At 41.5% G+C, this 26280-nt stretch overlaps 2 protein-coding genes across 2 annotated transcripts in view; one reads left to right on the forward strand and one right to left on the reverse strand.

The window, feature by feature from the left end:
* The window catches only part of LOC142657685 (calcium-activated chloride channel regulator 1-like), a 1094600-nt gene that overhangs the window by 77326 nt on the left and 990994 nt on the right, over window positions 1-26280 (reverse strand). The window lies entirely within an intron of this gene.
* LOC142657679 (cytochrome P450 4A4-like) lies at window positions 1589-24378 on the forward strand. Its single transcript, XM_075832954.1, has 12 exons — window positions 1589-1868; window positions 11585-11729; window positions 12361-12405; window positions 13088-13215; window positions 15165-15289; window positions 15742-15893; window positions 17623-17729; window positions 18232-18422; window positions 20339-20472; window positions 20633-20697; window positions 22528-22610; window positions 24077-24378. The coding sequence occupies exons 1-12, from the start codon at window positions 1650-1652 to the stop codon at window positions 24252-24254; spliced, it is 1572 nt and encodes a 523-aa protein (XP_075689069.1). The 5' UTR covers window positions 1589-1649; the 3' UTR covers window positions 24255-24378.

Genomic DNA, 26280 nt, shown 5'->3' on the forward strand with positions numbered 1-26280 from the left:
TCCCATTCAGACAGAAAGCTCACACGGAACGTCAGAAGGGACCCCAACGCAGATGCGAATGAGGCTGAAGTGTAATTACTTACATAGAGATAGCAAAAATATTTCCAATCTGTTTTTATGCAGTCCATGCATAATATACAAGCTGAAAACATATACTCATCTGCTGCTTCAGATTTTTTCAGAGTTCCTTTGTGCCATTAGGTGTGGTCCTTTTCATGTAATTGGCAAAGAATTCCTGCTTATCCAGATTGTTAGTTAAAGATCTTATTGCTGTAAGGAAGTGAAGGGTTTATACCCAGAAAAAAAGCATGCATGCTGAAAAGTAGTGGAAGTCCAGGTTCAGGTGAACGGAGGTAATAAGGCCAGTGTGGTGCGGAAAACAACCACGAAGAGTCAGGCGCACGGAGTGATGACGTCACTCACGTCCGTGTTCAATTCTCATTGGCTGACGCGTTTCACCCCATCCAGGCAGTAGCGGAATAAGTAGCCCATAGGCCCTGGGCTGTTACACGAACTTGGGCCCCCATTCCCCACCACCGCTCTGCCGTGTCTATAGTGAATCCCACCTTTCCGTGCATTGACAAATGGGTGTTACGATTCCCCTTGTCAAAGGGCTGTGTCCCTGCATACTGACAGTCTCCAACCATCGCTGACAGTATCACACTGTGTAGGGACACATCCTCTTGACAATGGGAATGGTAACACACACTTGTCTATTAGTCCTGGGTACACAAAGACTTTTTATAGAATACAAGGATTTCCTATAACATACATATCAGAAGAGTGGACAGATCCTCTATAGATCCAGTGACTCCCAAGTGAAGTCTTCTCTGATGGGAGTCGTTCTCTTTTCTTCTCCAGCTGACACAGACCGTTATGGCGACTTCTCCTGATGAGACATCTTTGCTCCTCGCTTCTGCAGCCATTTCCAGCCTTTAAAGAAACACAAAAATTCAGACACCAAGGCCCAGGCCCACACATTAAAGGGGTTGTCTGGACACAGACTGGTTTTTCATACTGATATCCATGTGCCCGGACAACCCCTTTTACTCAGACTAATAAATTCGGACCCCAGGCTAGATCCTAGAATACGTACAGACCCCAGACCTTCTAAACTATTGCAGTCCCCAGACCAGACCCCCTAAACAATTACAGACAGCCAGAAGAAGCACCCTGAATAAATACCTACCCCAGAACAAGCACCCTAAATACAGACCCTAGACCAGACCCCCTACACTGATAATGACCCCAGACCTGACTCTCTTAATATTGACCACCTAAACTAATACAGACCCCTAAATAAGGACCCCTAAATAAAGAACCCTAAACTAATACAGACCCAAGACCAGGTCCCCTAAATACAGACCCCATAAACTAATACAGACCCCAGACCAGACCCCTAAATATACACTCCCCAGACGCCTTAAACTAATACAGACCCCCTAAATGATACTGTGACATTTTTGCTATAACTGGATTATAATTCTTCCTAATTCGGCTTCCTGGATTCATTGCTCACGGTCCTGTCTGTGTTTTTTCGCCTGTGTACACACCTTCCTCATGTGTTCGTCCCCTCCCCCTCTGTTCATTGCTCTGTCCTTCAGATTTGTGAGACCGTAGCTCCTCCTGTCACTAATATATATCCCTGAATGTATAGCGCAGAGCTTAATCCAGACATGACATCTTCCATGCTGCCAGGACTCTTCTCCCTGAGCCCAATTGATCTATTGTACTGGGCAGCCTGCCTGTGTGCCCTGTACCCGCTCTACAAAGCCTCTAGTGCCTACCTGGCACAGAAGAAGCTGGAGAGAGTGTTTAGTGCTTTCCCAGGGCCTGAACGTCACTGGCTGTATGGCAATGCCCATGTGGTAAGTGTCATTTGGATTTTTTTTTTTCAATTTTCATGTTGACTTGAAAAAAAGGGTCTATTATTTACCAAATTCTTTTTAAGTGAAGAGATATAGCTGAGCTGAATTTGTTATTCAGCTCATAGGGGCTGAATTGTTTGTGGATCTCAGGGGTTATGATGATGCAGTAACTTTACCTGCAGTCCTATGTAACACCATAGAAGCATTGTATCATGATGGATTGTATCACATGTGGAATTCAGCTCTGCTACATCTAATTAATAATCAATATGGCCAATCTACATTTCAGTGAAGTAGAATTGGACCGCTGAAAACATGCAACTGGATCTTTCTGTTGTAATTTATTAGGGCTCCGTTCACAGGCTCAGGAGCCTCCGTTGCAGATTCCATAATGTTTGACGGGAAGAATAGCGCACATAACCACGGAACGCGACAAACTACTTTATAAGCCAATGGAATTCGTCGGGGCACTTTGGATGTTCGTGTGATGGATCTAGCACACTGTGAATTTAGTTTTTCTGCTGTAATGGAGCAGAAAAATTGAATTGACGACGCAGGTGTGAACCCATTATTAAGGAGTCTGTCATACACCTGGTTGAATATAAGCACTTGTTGTTGACTGATCTATGGCCCTGAATGTACAGCCACACGGAGCGGCCAAGACACGGTCGCAAAGCGGCCAACAACCGCGCTGGCACTATGTAGGAGCGGCTGTCAAATACCGTCCCGGTTACATGCGCACTGCCGCTCCATCCATTCTCTATGGGAGCGCCAGAGATAGCCGAGTGCAGTGTTTGGCTTTTTCCGGCGCTGTCATAGAGAATGAATAGGGGGTAAGTTGTTGTAATTTGCAAAATAGTGCGGCCATAAATGGTGTATGAATTCATGGCCGCACGATTTTGCAGAGAAAGGGACGGTTTACCCGCGTTAACATGCGGCCACTAACAAGCTGTTTAACAGCCGCACCGAACATGATGCCGGCGCGGTTGTTAGCCGCGTTGCGACCGTGTCAGGGCCGATACCTTTGGAATGTTGCTTAGAAATAGAAACCACAGTTATTTTCAGCCGTTTTTGATTCTGCATGTGAACATACCTTGAGGGTATCGGAAGAAGTATTCGGCACACAAACTCGTGATTCTTACAAATTTTCAGATTTTTATTTTATCATTAGTTGATGCCAGAGGTTTTAGTGCGACGTTTCGGTCTAAATCTAGACCTTCATCAGGCACTGATTCCTCCTGGTGTCTGGAATATCCAGTCGTTGGCGCTGCTTGTTTGGGTAGCGGCTAACCGCGAAAACAGCTCCTGAATTTCAGAAGTTTTGACAAGTGCACGCGTTTTTCGAGACGTCTTTTACGGACGTAATTGGAGCTGTTTTTCATTGGAGGCAATGAAAAACTGCTCCAATTACGTCCCAAGAAGTGACATGCACTTCTTTGAGGCAGCAGTTTTTTTTCGCACCGTCTTTTGACGGCGGCGCATAAAAAAAAAGCCCGTCTGCACAGAACACCGTAAGACCCATTGAATTCAATGGGCAGATGTTTGCAGACGGTTTGGAGCCGTTTTTTCGGGCGTAATTCCAGGCGTAAGACATGTGAACATACCCTTACAGAAAGTTCTTACAGGGGTTGACATGTCAGACTTTTATCTAAGGGCCTGTGCACACACAACGGGATTGCTGCAGAAAATTTCTGCAGCAATTCCGTTGAAAGTCAAAGGCTTTCCGCTGCAGCAAAAACGCACCATTTCCTGCGGTTTTTACGGCAGAAAATGGTGCGGAAATTGCTACGTTTTTCCCAATGTTAGGAGATGGAGACATCGCCTCTCAAAAACGCAGCAATTCTGCACACTTTCCGTAGCTGGTTTAACATGCTGCGGTCCGAAAAATACGCACTGCAGGTCAATTTCGGCTCAGTACCCTGCTGTGGCAATTCTGGAGCGTGTTGACGAGCCCTTATATTGATGGAGAGCTATTGGAGATGCTGTGCAATATATATATATACTGAGAAGACAAATATATTAATGGGGACTTCTGGGCAAGTCTCCCCTATACTCCCCGGCAATGTGCAGGAAGAATTGGTTTTAACCCCTTCCCGACATTTGACGTACATGTACGTCATGGAAAGTACTGACTTCCCGCATCTTGCCGTACATGTACGTCAAACGTTTGGCACCGGCTCAGAAGCTGAGCCGGTCCCATCATCACCGGATCTCAGCTGTATCTTACAGCTGACATCCGACTGTAACGGCGGGGACCGAAATTAGCTTCGATCCCCGCCATTAACCCCTTAAGTGCAGCGCTCAAACGCGATCGCTGCACTTAAGGTGTTTGCAGCTCATCGGAACCCCAGTAATGAAATTGCCGGGGTTCCGGTGGCTGCAATGGCAACCGGAGGCCTAATACTGGCCTCCCGGTCTGCCTAGCACCGAAGCCGGTCAAGATCCGCCCGGCGGCGGAGCCTGATCGGCTTCCGTAGCTGCCGGCAAGATGGCGCCGGGTCAGGAGCTGATCCGGCGTCATCAGCGGTGGAAGTCAGCTGTACTGTACAGCTGACATCCACCTGTAACGGCAGGAACCGGAGCTAGCTCCGATCCCTGCCATTAACCCCTTCGATGCAGCAATCGAAAGCGATTGCTGCATCGTAGCGGTTACAAGCAGATCGCCAGCCCTGACAGGCAATCGGGACTGGCGACTGCTGTTATGGCAACAGGAGACACAATGGTCTCCTGCTCTGCCATTACGGAAGCCGATTTAGGCCCCGCCGGGAGGCGAAGCCTAAACGGCTTGCTGTCAGTGAATGACTGACAGATCTAATACATTGCACTACATAGGTAGTGCAATGTATTAGAAAAAAAAAAATCTGACCGTTGGACCTTCAAGTCCCCTAGTGGGACTTGAGAAAAAGTGTAAAAAAAGTATAAAAAAGTGTAAAAAAAAGTGCAAAAAATAAAAGTTTGAAAACAATAAAAGTTTCAAGTAATCAAATAACACACAATCCCCCTTTTACTCTTATCAAGTCCTTTATTATTGAAAAATAATAATAAACCATATGTATTTGGTATCGCCACGACCGTAACGACCGGAGGTATCAAAATATTATATTATTTATTGCACGCGGTGAACAGCGTAAAAAAAACCCGTAAAAAACGTTACCAGAGTTTCTGTTTTTTAGTCACTTTGCCCTACAAATATTACAATAAAAAGTGATCAAAAAGTCGCACGTATCCAAAAATGGTACCTATAAAAACTATAGCTCGTCCCGCAAAAAACAAGCCCTCATACAACTCCGTCGACAAAAAAATTAAAACGTTATGGTTCTCACAACTTGGCGACAGAAAAAATACATTCTTTTTACAAAAGTAATTTTATTGTGCAAAAAGTTGTAAAACATAAAAAAGTTCTATAAATGAGGTATCGCCGGAATCGTACTGACCCGCAGAATAAAGGTAACATGTAGTTTATAATGCGTGGTGAACTCTGTATAAAAAAAAACCAAAAAAAGCTGTGCCAGAATTGCGTTTTTTGGTTTACCTGGCATCCCAAAAAATAGGATAAAAGGTGATCAAAAAGTCACATGTACCCCAAAATGGTACCAATAATAACTACAGCTCGTCCCGCAACAAACCAGCCCTCATACCGCTACGTCTATGAAAAATAAAATTAGTTATGGCTCCAATAAGTCAGGAAATAAAAAAATATGCAGTTGTGCCCGAGGAGAACATTTCTTCTGTTTCAAGAGGCGATTTATCAAGGACCTAAAATTAGGGAACCAGGAAGGGAGGGCCCAATCATATCCGATGGAAGCGACGGTGCCCGTATTATACCAGGATAATACTTTCCCAGCAAAATTCCCCAAACTACAAAGGCGCGGAGTGTGGACCAAAAGGGGGATAAGAAATGACACCATTTATCAGTGCGACACCGGCCTGTGCAGAAAGGATTGCTTCACAGCGTAACACACATCTATGGATTATTTTTATTTTTTTATACCACCTGACTATGCCCCTTATATACTCCGCCCCGCTTACATGTACCCCCACATTATAAAACACCAGCAATACTCAAACAAATATAGTACCAAGCAAAATCCGCTCTCCAAAAGCCAAATGGTGCTCCCTCGGCCCTGAACCCTACAGCGTGCCCAAACAGCAGTTTCCTTCAACATATATGGCACCGTCATACCCGTGAGAACCCTTTTAACAATTTTTGTGGTGTGTGTCTCCAGCGTCATAAGCTGGGCATGACATATTTGCCACTGAATGGCATATCTAGGGAAAAATATAAATTTTTAATTTGCACCATCCGCAGCGCATTCATTTATGGAAAAGACCTGTGGGGTGAAAATGCTCACTACACCCCTTAATAAATGCCTTGAGGGGTGCAGTTCCATAATGGGGTCACTTATCAGGGGTTTCTTTTTATTATTTCACATCTGAGCCTCTGCAGTTGTGAACCAATACTTTGTAAATCGCCAAATTAGGCCTCCACTCCGCATGGTACTCTTCACTTCTGAGCCCTGTCATATGTCCAGACAAAAGATTAGGGCCACATGTAGGGTGTTTCTAAAACCGGGAAACACCGCATAATAATTAGAGAGCTGTCTTGTTATGGTGGCACAAGCCGGGCACCACATATTGGCATATCTATGGAAAAAAATCCCATTTTCACTCTGCAACATTGAGCGCACACTAATTTCTACAAAACACCTGCAGGGTTAAAATGCTTACTACACCCCTTGGTAAATGCATTGAGGGGTGTAGTTTACAAAATGGGGTCACTTCTGGGGGGTTTCCACTGTTTTGGGCCCACAGGTGCCCAGAAACCAATCCAGCAACATCTGCACTCCAAATGGCGGTCCTTCCCTTCTGAGCCCTGCCGTTTGCCCAAACAGCAGTTTATGACCACATATGGGGTATTGCCGTACTCGGGAGAAATAGCTTTACAAATGTTGGGTTCTTTTTTTCCTTTATTTGTTGAGAAAATGAAAAAATTTGCGCTAAAGCTACGTCTTATTGAAGAAAAAGGACTGTTTTTATTTTCACTGCCTAATTCTAATAAATTCTATGAAACATCTGTGGGGTCAAAATGCTCACTACACCCCTAGATGCATTCTTCAAGAGGTGTAGTTTCCTAAATGGAGTCCCTTTTTGGGCGTTTTCATTGTTTTGTCCCCTCAGGGGCTTTGCAAATGTGACCTGGCCTCCGCAAATCATTCCTGCTAAATGTGATCTCAAAAAGTCAAATAGTGCTCTTTCCCTTCTAAGCCCTGCCGTGTGTCCAAACAGCCGTTTATTACCACATGTGGGGTATTGTTTTACTCGGGAGAAATTGCTTTACAAATTTTGTGGTGCTTTTTCTCCTTTAGTCCTTCTGGAAATGAGAAAAAATTAGCTAAACCTACATTTTCTTTGAAAAAATGTAGATTATTATTTTCAGGGCCTACTTCCAATAATTTCTGCAAAAAAACTGTGGTGTCAAATCGCTCACTATACCCCTAGATAATTTCCTCAATGGGTGTTGTTTCCAAAATGGGGTCACTTGTGGGGGGTTTCCACTGTTTTGTCCCCTCAGGGGCTTTGTAAATGTAACATGGCCTCCGCAAACCATTCCTGCTAAATTTGAGTTCCAAAAGCCAAATGGCGCTCTTTCCCTTCTCAGCCTCGCTGTGTGTCCAAACAGCCGTTTATTACCACATGTGGGGTACTGTTTTACTCGGGAGAAATTTCTTTACAAATTTTATGGTGATTTTTCTCCTTTAGTCCTTGTGGAAATGAAAAAAAATTAGCTAAACCTACATTTTATTTGAAAAAATGTAGATTTTCATTTTCACAGCCTACTTGCAAAAATTTCTGCAAAAAACCTGTGGGGTCAAAATGCTCACTATACCCCTAGATAATTTCCTCAAGGGGTATAGTTTCCAAAATGGGGTCACTTGTTTGGGGTTTTCACTGTTTTGTCCCCTCAGGGGCTTTGTAAATGTGACATGGCCTCCGCAAACCATTCCTGCTAAATGTGAACTCCAAAAGCCAAATGGCGCTCTTTCCCTTCTCAGCCACGCCGTGTCTCCAAACAACCGTTTATTACCACATGTGAGGTATTGTTTTACTCGGGAGAAATTGCTTTACAAATTTTGCGGTGCTTTTTCTCCTTTAGTCCTTGTGGAAATGAGAAAAAAAATCGCTAAACCTACATTTTCTTTGAAGAAATGTTGATTTTAATTTTCACGGCCTACTTCCAATAATTTCTGTAAAAAACCTGTGCGGTGAAAATGCTCACTACACCCCTAGATAATTTCCTTGAGGTGTCTAGTTTCCCAGATGGGGTCACTTTTGGGGGATTTTGACTGTTTTGGCACCGCAAGAGCCCTTCAAACCTGACATGGTGCCTAAAATATATTCTAACAAAAATAAGGCCCCAAAATCCACTAGGTGCTCCTTTGCTTCTGAGGCCGGTGTTTCAGTCCAGTAGCACGCTACGGCCACATGTGGGATATTTCCTAAAACTGCAAAAACTGGGCAACAAATATTGAGTTGCATTTCTCTGGTAAAACCTTCTGTGTTATAAAAAAAATTGTATTAAAAATGTATTTCTGCAGAAAAATATGAAATTTGTAAATTTCACCTCTACTTTGCTTTAATTCCTGTGAAATGTTTAAAGGGTTAAGACATTTTCTAAATGCTGTTTTGAATACTTTGAGGGGTGAAGTTTTTAAAATGGGGTGACTTTTTTGGGGTTTCTAATATATAAGGCCCTCAAAACCACTTCACAACTGAACTGGCCCCTGTAAAAATAGCCTTTTGAAATTTTCTTGAAAATGTGAGAAATTGCTGCTAAAGTTCTAAGCCTTGTGAGGTCATAGAAAAATAAAAGGATGTTCAAAAAACGATGCCAATCTAAAGTAGACATATGGGGGATGTTAATTAGCAACAATTTTGTGTATTATAACTGCCTGTCTTACAAGCAGATACATTTAAATTGAGAAAAATGCTAATTTTTGCAATTTTTCGCTAAATTTTGGTGTTTTTCACAATTAAATACTGAACATATCGAGCAAATTTTGCCAGTAACATAAAGTCCAATGTGTCACGAGAAAACAAACTCAGAATCGCTTGGATAGGTGAAAGCATTCCGGAGTTATTACCACATAAAGTGACACATGTCAGATTTGAAAAATGAGGCTCTGTCAGGAAGGTCAAAAGTGGCTAAAGAGGGAAGGGGTTAAATCAATCATAGTTATACAATATTGACTGATAGACCTGTCGGCTGTAAGATGTATGTACGTATTTTGGGTCCGTATTACGGCCGCAATATCTCGATTTGCACGGTTCTATTATCCCAAACTTAGATGACCATAGAACCGATGTTCAATACAACCACTCAGGGTACGGATATCGTGGGATATAGAATCCGAAAAGACTATCCTATTACGGCCAAATAAAATAAGCCTAAAAACAGGTGTAAAATCTCTAAGGGTATGTTCATACAAAATCAAAAATGACTGAAAATGACGGAGCTGTTTTCAAGGGAAGATTTTTCAGCTGTTTTTGTAGCCGAAAAAGGTTTTTTGAGTTGTTTTTGGAGCTGTTTTTCTATTGACACAATGAAAAAGTGACATGCTCCTTCTTTTTAAGGGGTGTTTTTTTACACCGCTGTATTTTAAAACAGCAGCGTAAAAAAAACTCCCCATCTGAACGAACGCAGTTTTTCCCATTGATTTGAATGGGCAGAAGATTGTCGGCGATCAGCTACCGTTTTTCCAGGCGTTTTTTGAGGCGTTTACACCCCGAAATACGCCTGAAAGCTTTGCGTGTGAACATACCCTAAATATAACAGTAATAAAAAGGGGATCTAAACCCAGGAATGGGGAAAGAGGGGAAGAATTAGGTATGGAAGCAAAGATCAGTCATTGCATAAACCCCTTTTTTCTGATATTGCTTATTACAGAATCTAGTAGTGCCCCTCCAATTTTACCCCTGAGCTCCAAAAAATAATAATGTAATTTTAGAGTAAAAAATTGTGAGGTGGCTTTATCTGAAACTGTATATATTCGGCTCTGGATGGAGTAATGTCTCCTGTGTTCACATATCTAGTAGGACAGTACAACGACCTCTTGCTGGAAGTGTGGATAGGCAGGCGGCCGTAGGACTGGAGTGATTGACCTTTACCGTCTATGCCATAAACAAGCTGCTTACTATGTATAGACGGGAGATAGAGAAGTAAAAAGGGACCCAACTCCAGAGCAGTGGGTAAGGGTCAAGTAATGACCCCCCCTAGAAGTTCAATTTTTCCTGCTATTTGATAGGACAATGAAACGGTTTGGAATTTTTAGTTATTTGTATATATTTATGCCCTTTGTGCCAGTTTTAGCTTATTGAGTTTGAAGTCTTCAGTTTTATCTGAGGTTACCAGTTCCAGAGGTCTCATCCTGCTAATAATTTAGCTGTTATACGACATCACTGATTGACGTGAACGCGTTATCTATTAATAAAAATAGCAAAGTCTAGTACAAGTTTAACCCCTTCCCACCGCAGCTAGTTTTTGCTTTTTCATCTCTGCCTACCAAGAGCCATAACTTTTTATTTTTCCCTCAACATAACCGTAGGAGGGCTTGTTTTTTTTGCGGGAAAAGTTTTATTTTTTAATGTACCATATAATGTACTGAAAAAGTTTGAAAAATTTTTTTTTGTTAGGTGAAATGGGAAAAAAAATCAGCAATTCCACCAATGTGTTTTGGGTTTTGATGTTACGACATTCACTGTTCAATACATGTTTAGTCTGGGTTCACACGAGCACATTAACGTCCGTAATGGACGGACGTATTTCGGCCGGAAGTCCCGGACCGAACTCAGTGCAGGGAGCCGGGCTCCTAGCATCATAGTTATGTACGACACTAGGAGTCCCTGCCTCTCTGCAGGACAACTGTCCCGTACTGTAATCATGTTTTCAGTATGGGACAGTAGTTCCACGGAGAGGCAGGGACTCCTAGCATCGTACATAACTATGATGCTAGGAGCCCGGCTCCCTGCACTGAGTTCGGTCCGGGACTTCCGGCCGAAATACGTCCGTCCATTACGGACGTTATTGTGCTCGTGTGAACCCAGCCTTACTCTTTTTTGCGGGTCAGTATGATTATGGCGATGTCAAAATTTATATAGCTTTTTTTACTATTTTTACAAAACCCCCAAAAATTCTTAAACAAAATATTGTTTTTTTTGTCGCTATGTTCTGGGACCCATAACTTTTTTTATTTTTCCGTCAGTGGAGCTGTGTGAGGGCTTGTTCTTTGGAGGGCAAGCTGTAGAGACCCAATAGCTCAACACTTTCCATGTAATTATTAATGGAAGTGCCCATTTTATGTATATAGGAAGGTTTGGCAAAAGAAACCCCCATCTAAAGCAGCCCTCAACAGTTCAAATAAGCTATGGAGACCCCTAAATGTTGAAGGTCTCGGGGCAATGGACCCTTTTGCCTCCCTATAATCTGTCTATGATCTTCACAGTAGTACACAATTAACTACAGTACAAAAGCATTAGTATACAGGTGAACATCGATCATAGCTGAAAGCAACCAACTAAAGCATGGTCCAATAATATCAGACCATGATGCTTTGCAGCAAGAAACTGCATTTAAAATACCTGCCCTAGGTGGGTTTTCTACTCTAAATGCTGGTAGGACATGCAAACTTTTTAACCACAATCTTTCTTTTTCTTAACAGTTCAAACAAGATGGGAATGATTTGGACATTGTGAATAGTTATGCCAAACAATATGACTGTGCCTACCCCATGTGGTTGGGGAATTTCTATGCTAATCTCGTTGTCTATCACCCAGACTACGTGAAGGCCATTTTGTCCAGGCAAGGTGAGGTATGATACCGGTTTTATAAATTATTTTTTTTCTGTTTGTATTTATTTTTTTTATTATTGATTTATGGTATTTTTGGTTTGTTTTTGAAAAATGTATCCAACTTTATTTCATGTTTTTCCCAATTTGTAAATATTTAGACCAAAAGCTATGCACTTCTTGACATCGTTTGTAGAGTCAATTCATATTATAACCATATGGCATCACATTCTAGTGATTTATTTTGATATATTCTGAACCCTTACTATTAGATAAATTTGAGTGATTGTTCTTTGTGCTGCTGGTCAATGTCAAAAAGGTGCCGTGCGGAGGGACTCTAGAAAAAAGAAGGTCATAGATTTGGGCACAGAAAAAAGTACAGGGATTGTATGAAATTATATCAAAAGGTTCTGTATGTCAGACACTGCCCATGGGTAAGAGTGGTTCTGTTTGAGTAAAAAAAATAGACCCTTTTATTTTATCTTATGCAACTTTTTGTTACTAGTTTTCTCTGTACAGTTAAAGGTGAACCATAGTGGTCTATGTTTTAAAGTTTGATATTTAGAGTTATTATATAGTTTTATTTAGAGTTGTATGTCAGATCATGTATCACAAATATTTCCTAAAAAAATATACCATTTCCTTATAGATCCAAAGGACAACTTTGCCTATTACTTCTTAACCCCATGGATTGGTATGTAACTTGGTATTGTAAACTGTATGATAGCTAAGCAGGCTTTCACATTACACTTTCAGACCACTGTGTTTCCAAAAAGGCCACATTATGGAGGGTGAAAAAAGGGATGCAGAGTAGTGTAAAGGGGAAATATTCAACCACAAAACGTGGCGTACCCGGCTGGTGGCTATTTTCTATGGGTGCAAAATTCTGCCTGTTTTTATAGCCTGTGCTTTGGGACTGTTATATTTGTCAAGACAAATATTGGATAGCGTAATACTCTTTATTTTCTTAAAGAGGAACACTAATGAAATTTTGTCTACAGGCAAATGGCTGAAAATAAGATTCTCTATATTATCTCCAGTCTATTTTTTCCTATAAAGGCCATTTCAGACTGGGGAGAGGATTACCATAATGTTACTCAATAGGATTACTGGCAGGAAGTCCCAAGGCGGGTCTACCCCTAATCTATTCTTTCTCTCATAAATCCTAAATTCTGAGAACCTCAAAAATATGCACATGCTGTCTATATCTGTGAATGAAAATATTGGCTATTTTTGCACCTTTTTAAACTTTATACCTCCAGGTTTAGTTCTCTTTTAAGCAAATTTAGTGCATGTTCCTAGCTCTAGTAACAGTAAAACCGGGCCCCTGTATATCTCCACCACTTTCACCTGTCCACTGCCTTCTTGTCATTCAGGTAAAGGTTTGCTGGTGCTGTCAGGAAAGAAATGGTACCACCACCGAAAACTCTTGACACCAGGATTCCATTATGATGTTCTGAAGCCATATGTGAAATTGATGTCCAACTGTGTTAATGACATGCTGGTAAGGAGATATCTACCCCACAGACCTATAGTGCTCTTTAGAATTAAGATCTGGGGACTGTGAAGGCCACGGAAGCAAGGAAAACTCCCTATCATGTTCCTGGAACAAATCCATGACTATACGACCCTTGTGGCACGGGGCATTGTCCTGCTGAAAGTGTCCTTCTGCCATAGGGTAAACAGCTGACTTTAGTTGGCCACAATGCTTAGGTAAACCCTACTGTTCAAACGTTCATCCACAGGTATCAGTGGAGCTAGGGTGTGTGGGGAAAACCTTCCCCATACCATTACTCCACCACCACCAGCCTGAACTGTTGACACCTGACAGGAAGGGTTCATCGATTTATGCTGCTTGCGCCAAATTCTGATCCTCCCATCAGCATCGTGCCACAGAAATCTGGATTCATCTGACCAGGCGATGTTTTTCCACTGCTCAGTGATCCAGTTATCATCTTCTTTTTCCCACTGGAGTCTTGTCCTTTTTTTTCCCTCAGATAGCAATGGCCTAATTTTTCAGAACGATTCTTGACATCGTCCCCTGACGCCTTTTGTTGACAAGTTGTTTATGTCCTTTCGCTAGATGTTTCCTCGACCACACCATTCTCTGTATACTCTCGACACGTTGTACAAGAAAACACCACAAGGTTGGCAATTTTTTGAAAACTGGCCCCAGCTAGTCTAGCACCGATGACCATGCCTAATTTGAAGTCACTCAGATCGCCCTATTTTCCTATTTTAAAGTGGATTCACACTGAAACTCATCCACGGAAAACTTGCTCACATGATTTTATTCTGCACTCTGGGATCCATACAGGAAAGCTCCAATCGTGAAAGGGCAGGTGTCTCTAATAAAGTGGCCATTGCTATTATTATTGTTTATTTTTTTTGCATAAATCAGTAGTATTAAAACGTTGTAATATGTATTGTATTGAGGAAGTAGCATCCGCTTCACCCTTCAGCAGCCTGTACTTCTCATTTACTCTATGTAAATGTTTAGAAACCTCCTCAGGCCTCATGCACACGAACGTAAAAACACCCGTAATTACGGCCCGTAGTTACGGGCCCATAGACTTCTATTGGCAATGGGTACCTCCCCGTATGCTTACGGGAAGGTGCCCGTGCCGTTGAAAAATATAGTACATGTCCTATTTCAGGCCGTAATAACGGCACGGGCAGACCCATAGAAGTCTATGGGGCTCCCATAATTACGGGTGACTACGTGTGTGCACCCGTAATTATGGGAGCGTTGCTAGGCGACGTCAGGGGATAGTCACTGTCCAGGGTGCTGAAAGAGTTCGGCAGTAACTGTTTCAGCACCCTGGACAGTGACTACCGATCACAATATAGATCAACGTGTAAAAAAAATAGAAGTTCATACTTACCCAGAACTCCCTGCTTCTTCCTCCAGTCCGGCCTCCTGGGATGACGTTTCAGCCCATGTGACCGCTGCAGCCAATCACAGGCCAATCACAGGATGCAGTGGTCACATGGACTGCCGCGTCATCGAGGGAGGTCGGGCTGGATGTCAAAAGAGCCGGGTAAGTATGAATTTCTTTTTCTTTTACTAGGGAAAGGGCAGCCCCTTGTCTCCTGCACTGATAGAGAGAAGGGGCTGCCGATTACTGCAGTGCAATTTTGCAGCGAAAACGTGCCCGTAAATACGGGTGGAATACTGGTGACACCGGACCCGTATTTACGGGCACGGGTCCGTAAATACTGGTGCAATACGGGTCGAATACGTGTGGCCAAGGACCCGTATTTACGCCAGTATTTACGGGAGGAAAAAATATGTTCGTGTGCATGAGGCCTCAGTTATCCAAAAAAAATCCATCTAGTGTAAAATAGTAAACAGAAGACAAGGAGGGTGAGGAGGACGGGGATCTACTTTTCTGTGGATATTTTCTGATTACTATGGATTGTATGCTTGGGTTAATGTTTAGTCTTGTTTAGGACAAATGGGAGAAACTTGTCCCAGATAAGAACCCAGTGGAGCTTTTCCATCATGTCAGCCTCATGACCCTGGACACCATCATGAAATGCGCCTTTAGTTATCAGAGCAACTGCCAGAATAACAGGTTGGTTATTGACAAGAATTTATTTCAGTGTTTTAAAACATCACCAGTTACAAAGGGTGTATATACATACCAAGGAGGATGACCATGCGGCTACTATGGGGCCCTTAGAGAATGGGGGCCCCATCTTGGTTGATCTCATCCCATTTGCAATTCGATAGCCAGAACTGGTGTAGGACTCCCCTCTTTAGAGGAACTATATTGCTAGCAAGCAAGGGAATGGGAAATTGGCCTAAGGGTCATGGAGAGGGTGAGGAGGGGGAAACAAACACCAGGCCCTTCAGTCCTGGGTGGCAAAAATAGAAAACCGATATATGTTTTTTTTATAGGTCCCACTTCCGCCTAACTTATAGCCTATTTATAATGTCCATGAACAGCAAAATCACCTGCAGCCTAGTGTCCATGCCAGGTACTGCACTCTATAAAACATGGTCGCTATCTTTTTTTTTTTCCAGTGAAAATGAATACATTAAGGCTGTATATGAGCTGTCCTACCTGGTGAACTACAGATTCCGCTGCTTTCCATATCATAATGATTTTGTTTTCCACATGAGCCCACATGGATTCCGTTTCCGGAGGGCGCTGAACACAGCGCATCAACACACAGGTTAGCATAAAAAAGTTAATCACTTATTCATTTTTAAATAAGCAGAGAATTCTAAAATGTATTCTGTATTCTGACTGGAACAATTTTTTATGCAAATCATAATCCAATGAAATTGATCATTATAGTCTTTTAAACATAGCAATTATTTACATTTTTCAGTAATAAACTATCCTAGATACAGTGGCATACCCATACCTCCCAACCAACCACGACTTTTGTGGGATTGCCCGGACATATCTCAAAGGGTGCAGGGCCTATGTAAATTTGCCCACAAATGGGTTTCAGGGAGGTTTCATGGGCGTCCCTGGGTGTATCAGGGTGCGGCTTAAACATGTCCAGAAAATGGCGATTTAAATCTGCTTTGGTATCTATGGTGAGAGTAGGCCTAGCACTGAACTACCACCCTTGCTTCCACCACTAGGGGGAGCTCCTTACATAGAACTTCAATGGAAGCTGTATAAATCTAAATGCAATAAACTCCCCCTAGTGGTGGCTGACGGCAGCCAGAATTTTATTATTTAACTCTATGGCTCTGAAAAGGGAAGCAGTGGATTTGAAGCTCTGTAACATAAAAAACTACAACCATTATACAGATGTATTTAGAAATTAGAACAGAAGTTTGGACTGTAAGAGGGTCTGTCACTAGGTCATATTAAACTGGTTTACTGACCTAAATAGCACTGACTTCCTGATTCCAGCGCTGTTTTTTATGGGTTTTCTTTTAACTCCCCCGTTCCAGAGATATGGCCCACAGTTTTATTAACTCTCTCTATGCTAATTTGCTGTAGTAAGCCAACAGGGCGTGCACTACCTTCGAGCTGCCAAGCACTGATTGGTCAGCATCTGAGGCAGGGAAGTTAAGAGGCCCTGTCACCAGATTACAAAATCACTATCTCCTATTGAATGTGATCGGCGCTGCAATGTAGATAACAGTAAAGTTTTTGTTTTTTTTAAAACTATCATTTTTGCCCAAGTCATGAGCAATTTTAGATTTATGCAAATAAGCTTTTCAATGGACAACTGGGCGTGTTTACTCGTTTTACAAACTGGGTGTGTATTGTGTTTTTACCAACTGGGCGTGTTTACTCGTCTTACCAACTGGGCGTTGTGAATAGAAGTGTATGACGCTGACCAATCAGCGTCATACACTTCTCATCGTTCCCACCCAGCTTCTTTCACTGCACAGAGACACAGCGTGATGTCACCCACAGGTCCTTCACAATCGCGTCGGACGAGAGAAGATACATCGGCTCCAGGCGTCCGAGAGGGTAATATCCTCGTCTCTAGGGAGTTCACTATGCTTATCTGCACACGGTGATGCTGCTGTAGATTCAACTGTACCCTCTCGGACGCCTGGAGCCGAAGTGTCTTCTCTCATCCGACGCAAAGGTGAAGGACCTGTGGGAGGAAGTGACATCACATCGTGATCTCGCGAGAACACGCTGTGTGTCTGTGCAGTGAAAGAAGCTGGGTGGGAACGATGAGAAGTGTACAACGCTGATAGGTCAACATCATACACTTCTATTCACAACGCCCAGTTCAATTTTAACATCAGTGAGGGAGGAAGTAGCTAGCTTCTCCTCCTACTTGAGTTTTAACAGAAATTGATATAGCTGGCAGTCTGAGACATAGCTGCATTAAAACAAGGGATTACACATGGGATATTTAACAAATAAATTCACAGTTTTATAGTACATCCTTATAAATACATTATATTTGTGCCATATAGAGAAAGTAATCAAACTGAGGAAAGAATTACTTAAGCAAGAGACGGAGCTTGAGAAGATAAAGCAGAAGAGACATTTGGATTTTCTGGACATTCTTTTATGTGCCAAGGTACTGAACTGCTTAATACACAATTTTCCATCTATTAATATAATTGAAAACGGGATGGCGTCATTCATTCTATAAAATGTGTTAGTAATGTAACATATCAAAACAGTGTTTACAATTATAGCCAGTCATGTGACAAACTGTGAACCCTACTCATCACGTGATTGGCTAAAAAGCTGAAAGTATAGCCGGAATCCTCTCTTCCTCGGACTCCTGTATGCCAAAATTGACATCATGGCAGAGACGATTTCAGGGCTCTGATCTTCCCTTATAAGTTTATCATAAAATAAGGGGCAGAATGGGGTGTTATAGTAGGTGTAGAGGTTGCAGTCGCACACGGGCCTTGGTGCCTGAGGGGGGACAGCAGCCCTAACCCCTATGGTGCAGTACCCTATTCTTATATGTGGAAAGTAGTGACCGATTCTCTTAAAATATTCTCCACATTTTCCAAGTAAAATTTAAGAAAGTGGACTGTTAAGATGTTTTTTTTTTTTTTTTTTATCAGGATGAAAATGGTAAGGGTTTGTCTGATGAAGATCTGCGGGCAGAGGTGGACACATTCATGTTCGAAGGGCATGATACAACAGCCAGTGGAGTCTCTTGGTCATTGTACTGTTTAGCTAAATACCCTGAGCACCAGGAGAAATGCCGGGAGGAGATCAGAGAGGTCCTAGGCCAGCGGACCACAGTTGAGTGGTGAGAACTTAAATTATCCTCAACAGATTGATCCTATGGCAAAGTAACAGTAGTGACCCATCATGTCACCTCAAGGACTACGTCTGGATAACAATGTCCGTACATGTCCACATAGGAAAATACAAAGATATGACCAACACGATGATGACCAAATTAATGTTATTGTAAAGTTGGATCTGTCCTGTGATGACAATGGTCAGTCTTCTTTTCTAAGATTTAATTTTTAAGAATTTGTCAGCAGAGGATGTTGGTTTTAAGTCCATTCAAATATGGAAAACATCCTATGTGTAAAGCTGGCAAAGGAACAGCTAAAGCAGCTTGAGTGTACATGCATATGGCAAAACTACTTGCAAGGACCCTGAACTGCAGTCCCAACAGTCTCGTATTGCTCAGCTCCGTGAGCCACTGTATCCACCCATATTACGGATCTGTAATACAGAATATGCATAAGGTCTTATCGTGAGGACTCCATCAAACAGCGACTCATATCTCAGCTTGTGTGACATTGGGAGGGGGGATGTGGGAGTTAGCTGGAGTAACACCTGAGTTTTTAAGTTTTGAGTGCAACTTTCATAAACAGCATGTCAGAACAAATTCTAACGCCCTACAACACACCCTGCACCACTCACACCTTTATGGGAATTCTCTAGTATAATAATATTAATGTGGTGAGGCATACTATAATAGAGTAGAAGCTAAGAACTAGAAAGAATATTATTTTGTGGGTGGGAACATGATTGCAGTCTAGTATGCTCATATTAACCAAATAGAGTTTGGAAGAACAAGTACTGTTTAAGGAAATGTGTCAGAAAATGACCTATTGTTGAAATCAAGTTTTTATGTTAAACATTTTTTTTTGTGATTTTTTTTTTTTGTACATTTTCTACGTCTTTATTTATATTCAAAGATAATACTAAAATCTTGCAGTTTTCACTCTGGCCACTGAGCCTCACAATATACAGACCCTTCCTGTTCTGTAGAGATCACTTCTCGGTAGTCATCTCATTATTATCACAGGCAGGATTACAATAAACAGTAACCTCTATATTAAGATAACACATGATCCACCATTCACAATAGACTGACCCTTCCTGTTTTGTAGGGATTACTTCTCAGCTGTCATCTCACTATCATTACAGGTACGATTACACTGACAGGTAACACCTATATATAGATAACACAGGATCCACCATTCACAATAGACTGACCCTTCCTGTTCTGTAGAGATCACTTCTCAGCATCATCTCATTATTATCACAGGCAGGATTACACTGACAGGTAACACCTATATATAGAAAACACAGGATCCACCATTCACAATAGACTGACCCTTCCTGTTCTGTAGAGATCACTTCTCAGCCGTCATCTCATTATCATCACAGGCAGGATTATAATGACAGGTAACAGATCTATTTAGCTAACACAGGCTCCACCTTTCACAGTAGACTGACCCTTCCTGTTCTGTAGAGATCATTTCTCAGCCGCCATCTTATTATCATCACAGGAATATTATAATGACAGGTAACACCTCTATTTAGATAACACAGGAACCACCATTCACAATAGACAGACCCTTCCTGTTCTGTAGAGATCACTTCTCAGCAGTCATCTCATTATCATCACAGGCTGGATTACAATGACAGGTAAAAGGCACCTGAAAGACCCCAAATTGTGGAAAAATCATGTTAATAAATAAAATGTTTACAGTGGTTTTGCTGCAATTATTGGCAACATTTTCTTTGAAGAAGCAATTCTAGGAAATGTTTGCATGCGATCACGGTTTTTACATATGTTTTCCTGGCATAGGTTTTCCTCCAGCAAAGTCAATGAGGAAGTTCTGGTGTCGATATTTTTCACTATTCACAGAATATACAAAGTAATATTATTATATAGTATATATTGTTTTATGTTACCAGGGAAGACCTGAGTAAGCTGCCATATACCACCCTGTGTATTAAGGAAAGCATGCGTCTCTTCCCGCCTGTACCAGGAGTGGCTCGTGAGCTTAAAGAACCAATCACATTCTTTGATGGGCGGAGCCTGCCCAAAGGTCAGTCACAATTTTTTAAACCAAAATGATAAAAATATAAAGAAGTAAAAAAAATTGTTGTTAGTATTATGAAAAAATAAATCGAGATTTTTTTTTATATCCAAACTATTATAAATTACTCCTTTACTTTTAAAAAAATTACTATCTTTTTATGTGACAGGTGCCGTTGTTTTTCTGAGTATATTTTGCATGAACAGATCTCCCAGTATGTGGGATAACCCTGAGGTAAGTGAAGTCTACATAGGCCATTACGGCTAATGTGAACTCCAGTCTAAGATACAACTTCTATGGGTCAGATTTATGTATCGCTGGCCATAGTGGTCCCTGGTCAAGTCTAGAGCAGTATAGAATAATTTTAATGGCTACTGTATGTCATGGAGTTAGAAGTAAAATATCCAAAAGTATGGGTAGATAGATACCCCTGTGTAATCAGGGGGATAAAAAAAAAATTATAGCAATAGAACAGAATTAAGGTTGTAGGGTCCTCCATTCAACCTCTGGGACCCCATCTGACCCCCTATCACAGCCGCATATAGAAGATGTGGCTATGCATTCACATGGCCCTCTGCACAGGTCTATGAGAGCTATGGCGATAGTCGAGCCAGTGACGTCCATAGGCTGTGTTCTCGCTGCCATTCGCTGCCTCCATCGAGGGTTCCATCAGCGGTGCCGTCACTTTTGATGCCAAAACTAGGGCAGCATGCAAAGCCCCATTATAAGTCAATGGGATCTGTCGGGCACCATTTGGATCCATTGCTCATCGGCGTGAACGGAAGCCATGACATTAATGCTAACATAGCCTTAAACTTCAAAAAAGAGAGCCACACGCTGCCATCTCTCCACCCCTTACTGGCTGAATAGGATGACCGAAAACCCATCTCGGAAGGTGGTGACAGTCCCAGGGCATATGCACCATGTGCCCTCCATATAATCCGGCTCTGTAGATATGAGATAAATAGATGAGACTAATATAGATGAAAGATAGTTATAAATAGATAGATAGATAGATAGATAGATAAGAGAAGCACCTCCAGCTCACCTTGATATGCAGATGTATTTCCAGGAAGGTTCATGCACGGATCCTTGTGTCGGCACACATATAGACGAGACTAGAAAGAATGGGGTTGAATCCAGCACGGACAGTTATTTTAAAATGGAAGAACTGTTTCCAAGTTTAATGGGCCAGTATGTTTGGCAGGTTAAAATCAGGAGTAAGGAGCACGGTGTGACATCCTGATATAATGGAGAAAAATTGTGGTAGTGGTAGATAGAGAGCCTACGCGTTTCAGACGCTCCAAGCGTCCTTAGTCATGGCTGAAGCCATGACTAAGGACGCTTGGAGCGTCTGAAACGCGTAGGCTCTCTATCTACCACTACCACAATTTTTCTCCATTATATCAGGATGTCACACCGTGCTCCTTACTCCTGATTTTAACCTGCCAAACATACTGGCCCATTAAACTTGGAAACAGTTCTTCCATTTTAAAATAACTGTCCGTGCTGGATTCAACCCCATTCTTTCTAGATAGATAGATAGATAGATAGATAGATAGATAGATAGATAGATAGATAGATAGATAGAGTTGATCCTTATTAATTTCCAATCAAGAATCAATGAAAAAAATCACAATCAGTATTCATGAAGTCAGGAGATGCCATTTCTTGAGGCTCGTTCCAAATTTGAAAGTGCTGCAACGCTCTGCAGAGCTCCTAAAAAAGTCAAGTAGAATCAAACATTTCCGTGACTGGAAATAGATATTTTCAAATCTCATCAATGACCTCTTCATGATTGTCAATGTCACCTATGAGAATTTACACCCTTACACATGGCGTCCAGTAATAATTTAGGAAGGGAGGAAGTGGATAACCTAAGCAAATGTACATAACAAGTTCTAAGGTCTTCTCTGCGCTTTCATGATGCACTTCAGGGTATTTAGATTCTTGTATTTGTTCCTGATATACTCTATATACATTGTAGATGAGCCCCGTTGTTTTATATTATGAAATAATTGGCATTTTTTATAGGTTCATGTGTCCTCTATTTATTCATTTTAGGTTTTTGATCCACTGAGATTTTCACCCGACAATTCATCAAAGAGACATTCACATATGTACGTTCCATTCTCCGCTGGATCAAGGTAAAACATCTTGAACATCAAAAAATATTATATATGTAGAGAGATACAGATGTAGTATGTTCAAGTGTAACAATCAGTGTATGTACTTGTAGTTGGCACCCGGATCGTAGTCAGGGCGTGGAGCATTAGTATAAGGCAGTGTTGCATAATTGTATAGATCCTGCTGATATAATGGCACCTCTGGTACTTACTATTATGTATAGAAATACTGGTATAATGTATATGGCCCTTTTGGGTAAATTATAGGGAATGTCTTATATATTTAATTTAGTTTCATTAATTAAATGTAAGTCTGTAGAAGTTAAATAATGTTTTTTTTGTTTTTTTTTTAATACTGTAGCTATCATTTTTTTCTTAAATTCCCTGGGGGCCGCCATATTGAAGGCACACACTTCCTTACTGTATGCTCTGTATACAGTACAGCAGGGGGAGTGGGCATTATTGCAGCTTAAACAAATGGGAGTCAATTGACAGAGAAATGTCATAGACTATTACAGTCTGCAGGAAGTGATGGTGTACAGTCCTCTCCAACAGAGGCCAGGGAGTGACATGCAGATGCATACAGAGACTTTTATGTGTGTATAATGATATTAATCTGCCTTATCTAGGCCTTCAGCAATACAATAAAGCCCACCTTTAATTATAATGAGATAACACTGCTGATTCTGTCCCCGTCTACACAGCAAAGTTAGCAAGTGCGTACCAGAAAACAGGAAGTGTCAGTCTGTTGTGATTGCTTTAGTGGCCAGTGTGAAAACTGATTTTTCAAGATTTTTTTTATGTAGAGAGTAACAGATAAAAAAATGGTTATAAAAAAAAACACCTAATTGAAATACTATGTAATTTTCTCATGATACATTATTTTTTTTCTAATGTTTGCTGTTTTGTTGAGGGGGGGGTTAACTTTTTCCGTTCACATACTGTGTGCCATGCTTATCATTGACGAAAGGAAGTATTTGACATACCTTCAATAAACCAGAAAAAAGAAGAATATATTTTTTTTAGAAAATGTGTTATGATTTATGATGCAGGCAGTGTTCCCCATAGGCTGCAATGGAGAGGGCCACACATCAGAGCGGCCACCTTTCCATTAAAGTCTATGGGTGACTGCTTTTCTTGGAATAGCAAGAGAGGTGACCTCTTCAAAGAAATCTATAAAGAATGTGGCGACCAGGAATGAGCAAACGTGGGTCACTGGACCCCCATTCTCCCCATAAATGAGGATCCTAGAGGTGGTACCTGCACCTTTCACGCTTTTATGGCATATCCTGGGGGGTCATATATAAAAACGAGGATTTCAATTGATCACAATCGCTTGCCATGACACCTGGAATCGTTATGGTTGTTCTCGGCAAAACCAATATTCTTGTTTGCATTCATATTTTATACATAGCCTGCAGCGTATATACTATGAAATGGTTAACATTTTTAATTAAAACCAAAACCTTCATATTCTATCTCCCCAGAAACTGCATTGGACAGAACTTCGCTATGAATGAGATGAAAGTTGCCATCGCACTGACATTACCAAGGTTTGAACTGAGTGTAGACCCCAACAATGAGCCATTGAAGATTCCTCAGCTAGTCTTACGATCGGTGAATGGCATACACTTGAATCTGAAGAAAATCAAAAGAGCGTCATAAAAATTGAAGACTGCATTCTCCGTGATTCTGTCGTGTTTTTATGTATGTTTATGTTGTACTAGTGCAATATGGCCAAAAAAAAAAAAAAGTACATGGTCTGAAATAAAAATCAATCATTAATATTTATGTATTGCTTAATTCCCGGAGGATGGGGTGTGCTGCTCTCTAGAGGAATGGAGTTGCAAAAATTAAGTAACTTTAGAGTTCTACCATTTTCTTAAAGGCTATGTACACCATAGAAAGTGTTTTTTTTTTTCAGTGAGTTTGCTGCAACTTACTAGTTAGTTTTTATTAAAAATAATTTTTACTGAATCCTGTATCCGTCAGGTCAGCGGCACTGACGGGTTCAGTGTCAGCAGGTCCACGCAGGATCAAGCTGTTACCAATCTGATCTAAGTTCAAAACTTAGATATGATCGATTAAAGGTAGATCCTGTGTGTCACTAAACACGTGAGTCCCACTGACCTGACGGAATTGATTCGGTACGGTATTGACTACGGTAATAAACTACGGTATTGATTCTGTCAAAACGACGTAACCCTTGCACAATGGAGACAAATGGAAACCATTGGCACTGGATCCGTCATTATTCAATGGTGATGCAAACGGAAACCTATAGTTTCCGTTTGTTTAAATCAGGGTCCCGTTCTGGCGGGAAGCTCCGACGGAACATCAGAACGGGACCCTGACGCAGATGTGAACGAAGCCTTAATAATTCACTTTTATAAAGCATATTGATGCTGCATCACTGTACACACCGATATGTGTTAGTGCTGGGCTCTAATTCATATTTTGCTTTACCGATACATACCAGCCAAAAGATTCGACTATCCCATTAACTGGACCTCAAACCAGCAGGAACGTAAGGAATTTTGCATTTAGGCAATTACTGAATCAATGAATAAAGGTGCAAGCTTACAGTTAACCAGTGGGTATTGCTAGGAGACATTTCTCATGAAGTTGGAAAAACAAGTGAAAATGAATTTCTGTTATGTCGTAGATACACATGAGATAACATTAGTGAAGTCTAAGATCATGGATCATTACTGATTTCCAGAATGAGGGGGAACTTCAAAGCGCTCAAACCTTGTTGGCACCGCTCAGAGATTTATGTTACTGGAAATATCGCCGCTTTCATATTGTCATAACGTGGCCACATCCATGTAGCCCCAGCCAAATTCTCCCTTTACAATGGCCAATATGGGCCGTAAAAACGAGCGGCGATGAATGAGATAGCTCATTGATTGGTGCTCATTTGCTCCTTTTACAAGGAGCTATGATCAGTAATGTAAGGGGATGAGCGATCGTTGCTAAGATCGTCCCCATGCATTTCCATCATGTAAGATGTGCTGCTGACAACAATAATATTTCTTGCTGCATAAACAATACAGTCAGCCGATGAGCAAGCTTTTTCTTATTCATCGGCTAATCGTTGCACTGTTTACAAAGGGCAATGATTGGGAACGAGCATTCATATGAACGTTTGTTTGCCCAATCATTGGCCCGTGTAAAAGGGTACTATTACATGGCCCGACATGGGCTGTGTAAACGAGAACCGATCAACGAGCTGTCTCGTTGATCGGCGCCCGTTTGCTCCTATCACGCGAGCAACGATTGGATTCGTATAGGGACAAGCGCTTGTTACTACTATCGCTCGTCCCTATACATTTTCATCTTGTACACAGGGAGATGTGCTGCCAACAACGATGATTTTTATTCAGCATTAAAGAGCAGATCAGTCGATAAACTTTGCTTGTTTATCGGCTGATGGTTGCCCTGATTACACAGGGCAATGATCGTGAACAAGCGTTCATATGAACACTCGTTTGCCCGATCATTGGCCCGTGTAATAGGGCCTTAGGCTTCGTTCACATATGCGCCAGGGTCCCGGTCAGTTCCCAAAATCAATATTCAGCAAAACGACGAAACCCTTGCACAACTGAGACAAACGGAAACCATTGGTACCGGATCCGTCACCATTGAAATCAATGGTGATGGAAACGGAAAATTTTGGTTTCCGTTTGTG

This window comes from Rhinoderma darwinii, chromosome 7 (genome assembly GCF_050947455.1).
Source record: "Rhinoderma darwinii isolate aRhiDar2 chromosome 7, aRhiDar2.hap1, whole genome shotgun sequence".
NCBI classification, from domain to species: domain Eukaryota; kingdom Metazoa; phylum Chordata; class Amphibia; order Anura; family Rhinodermatidae; genus Rhinoderma; species Rhinoderma darwinii.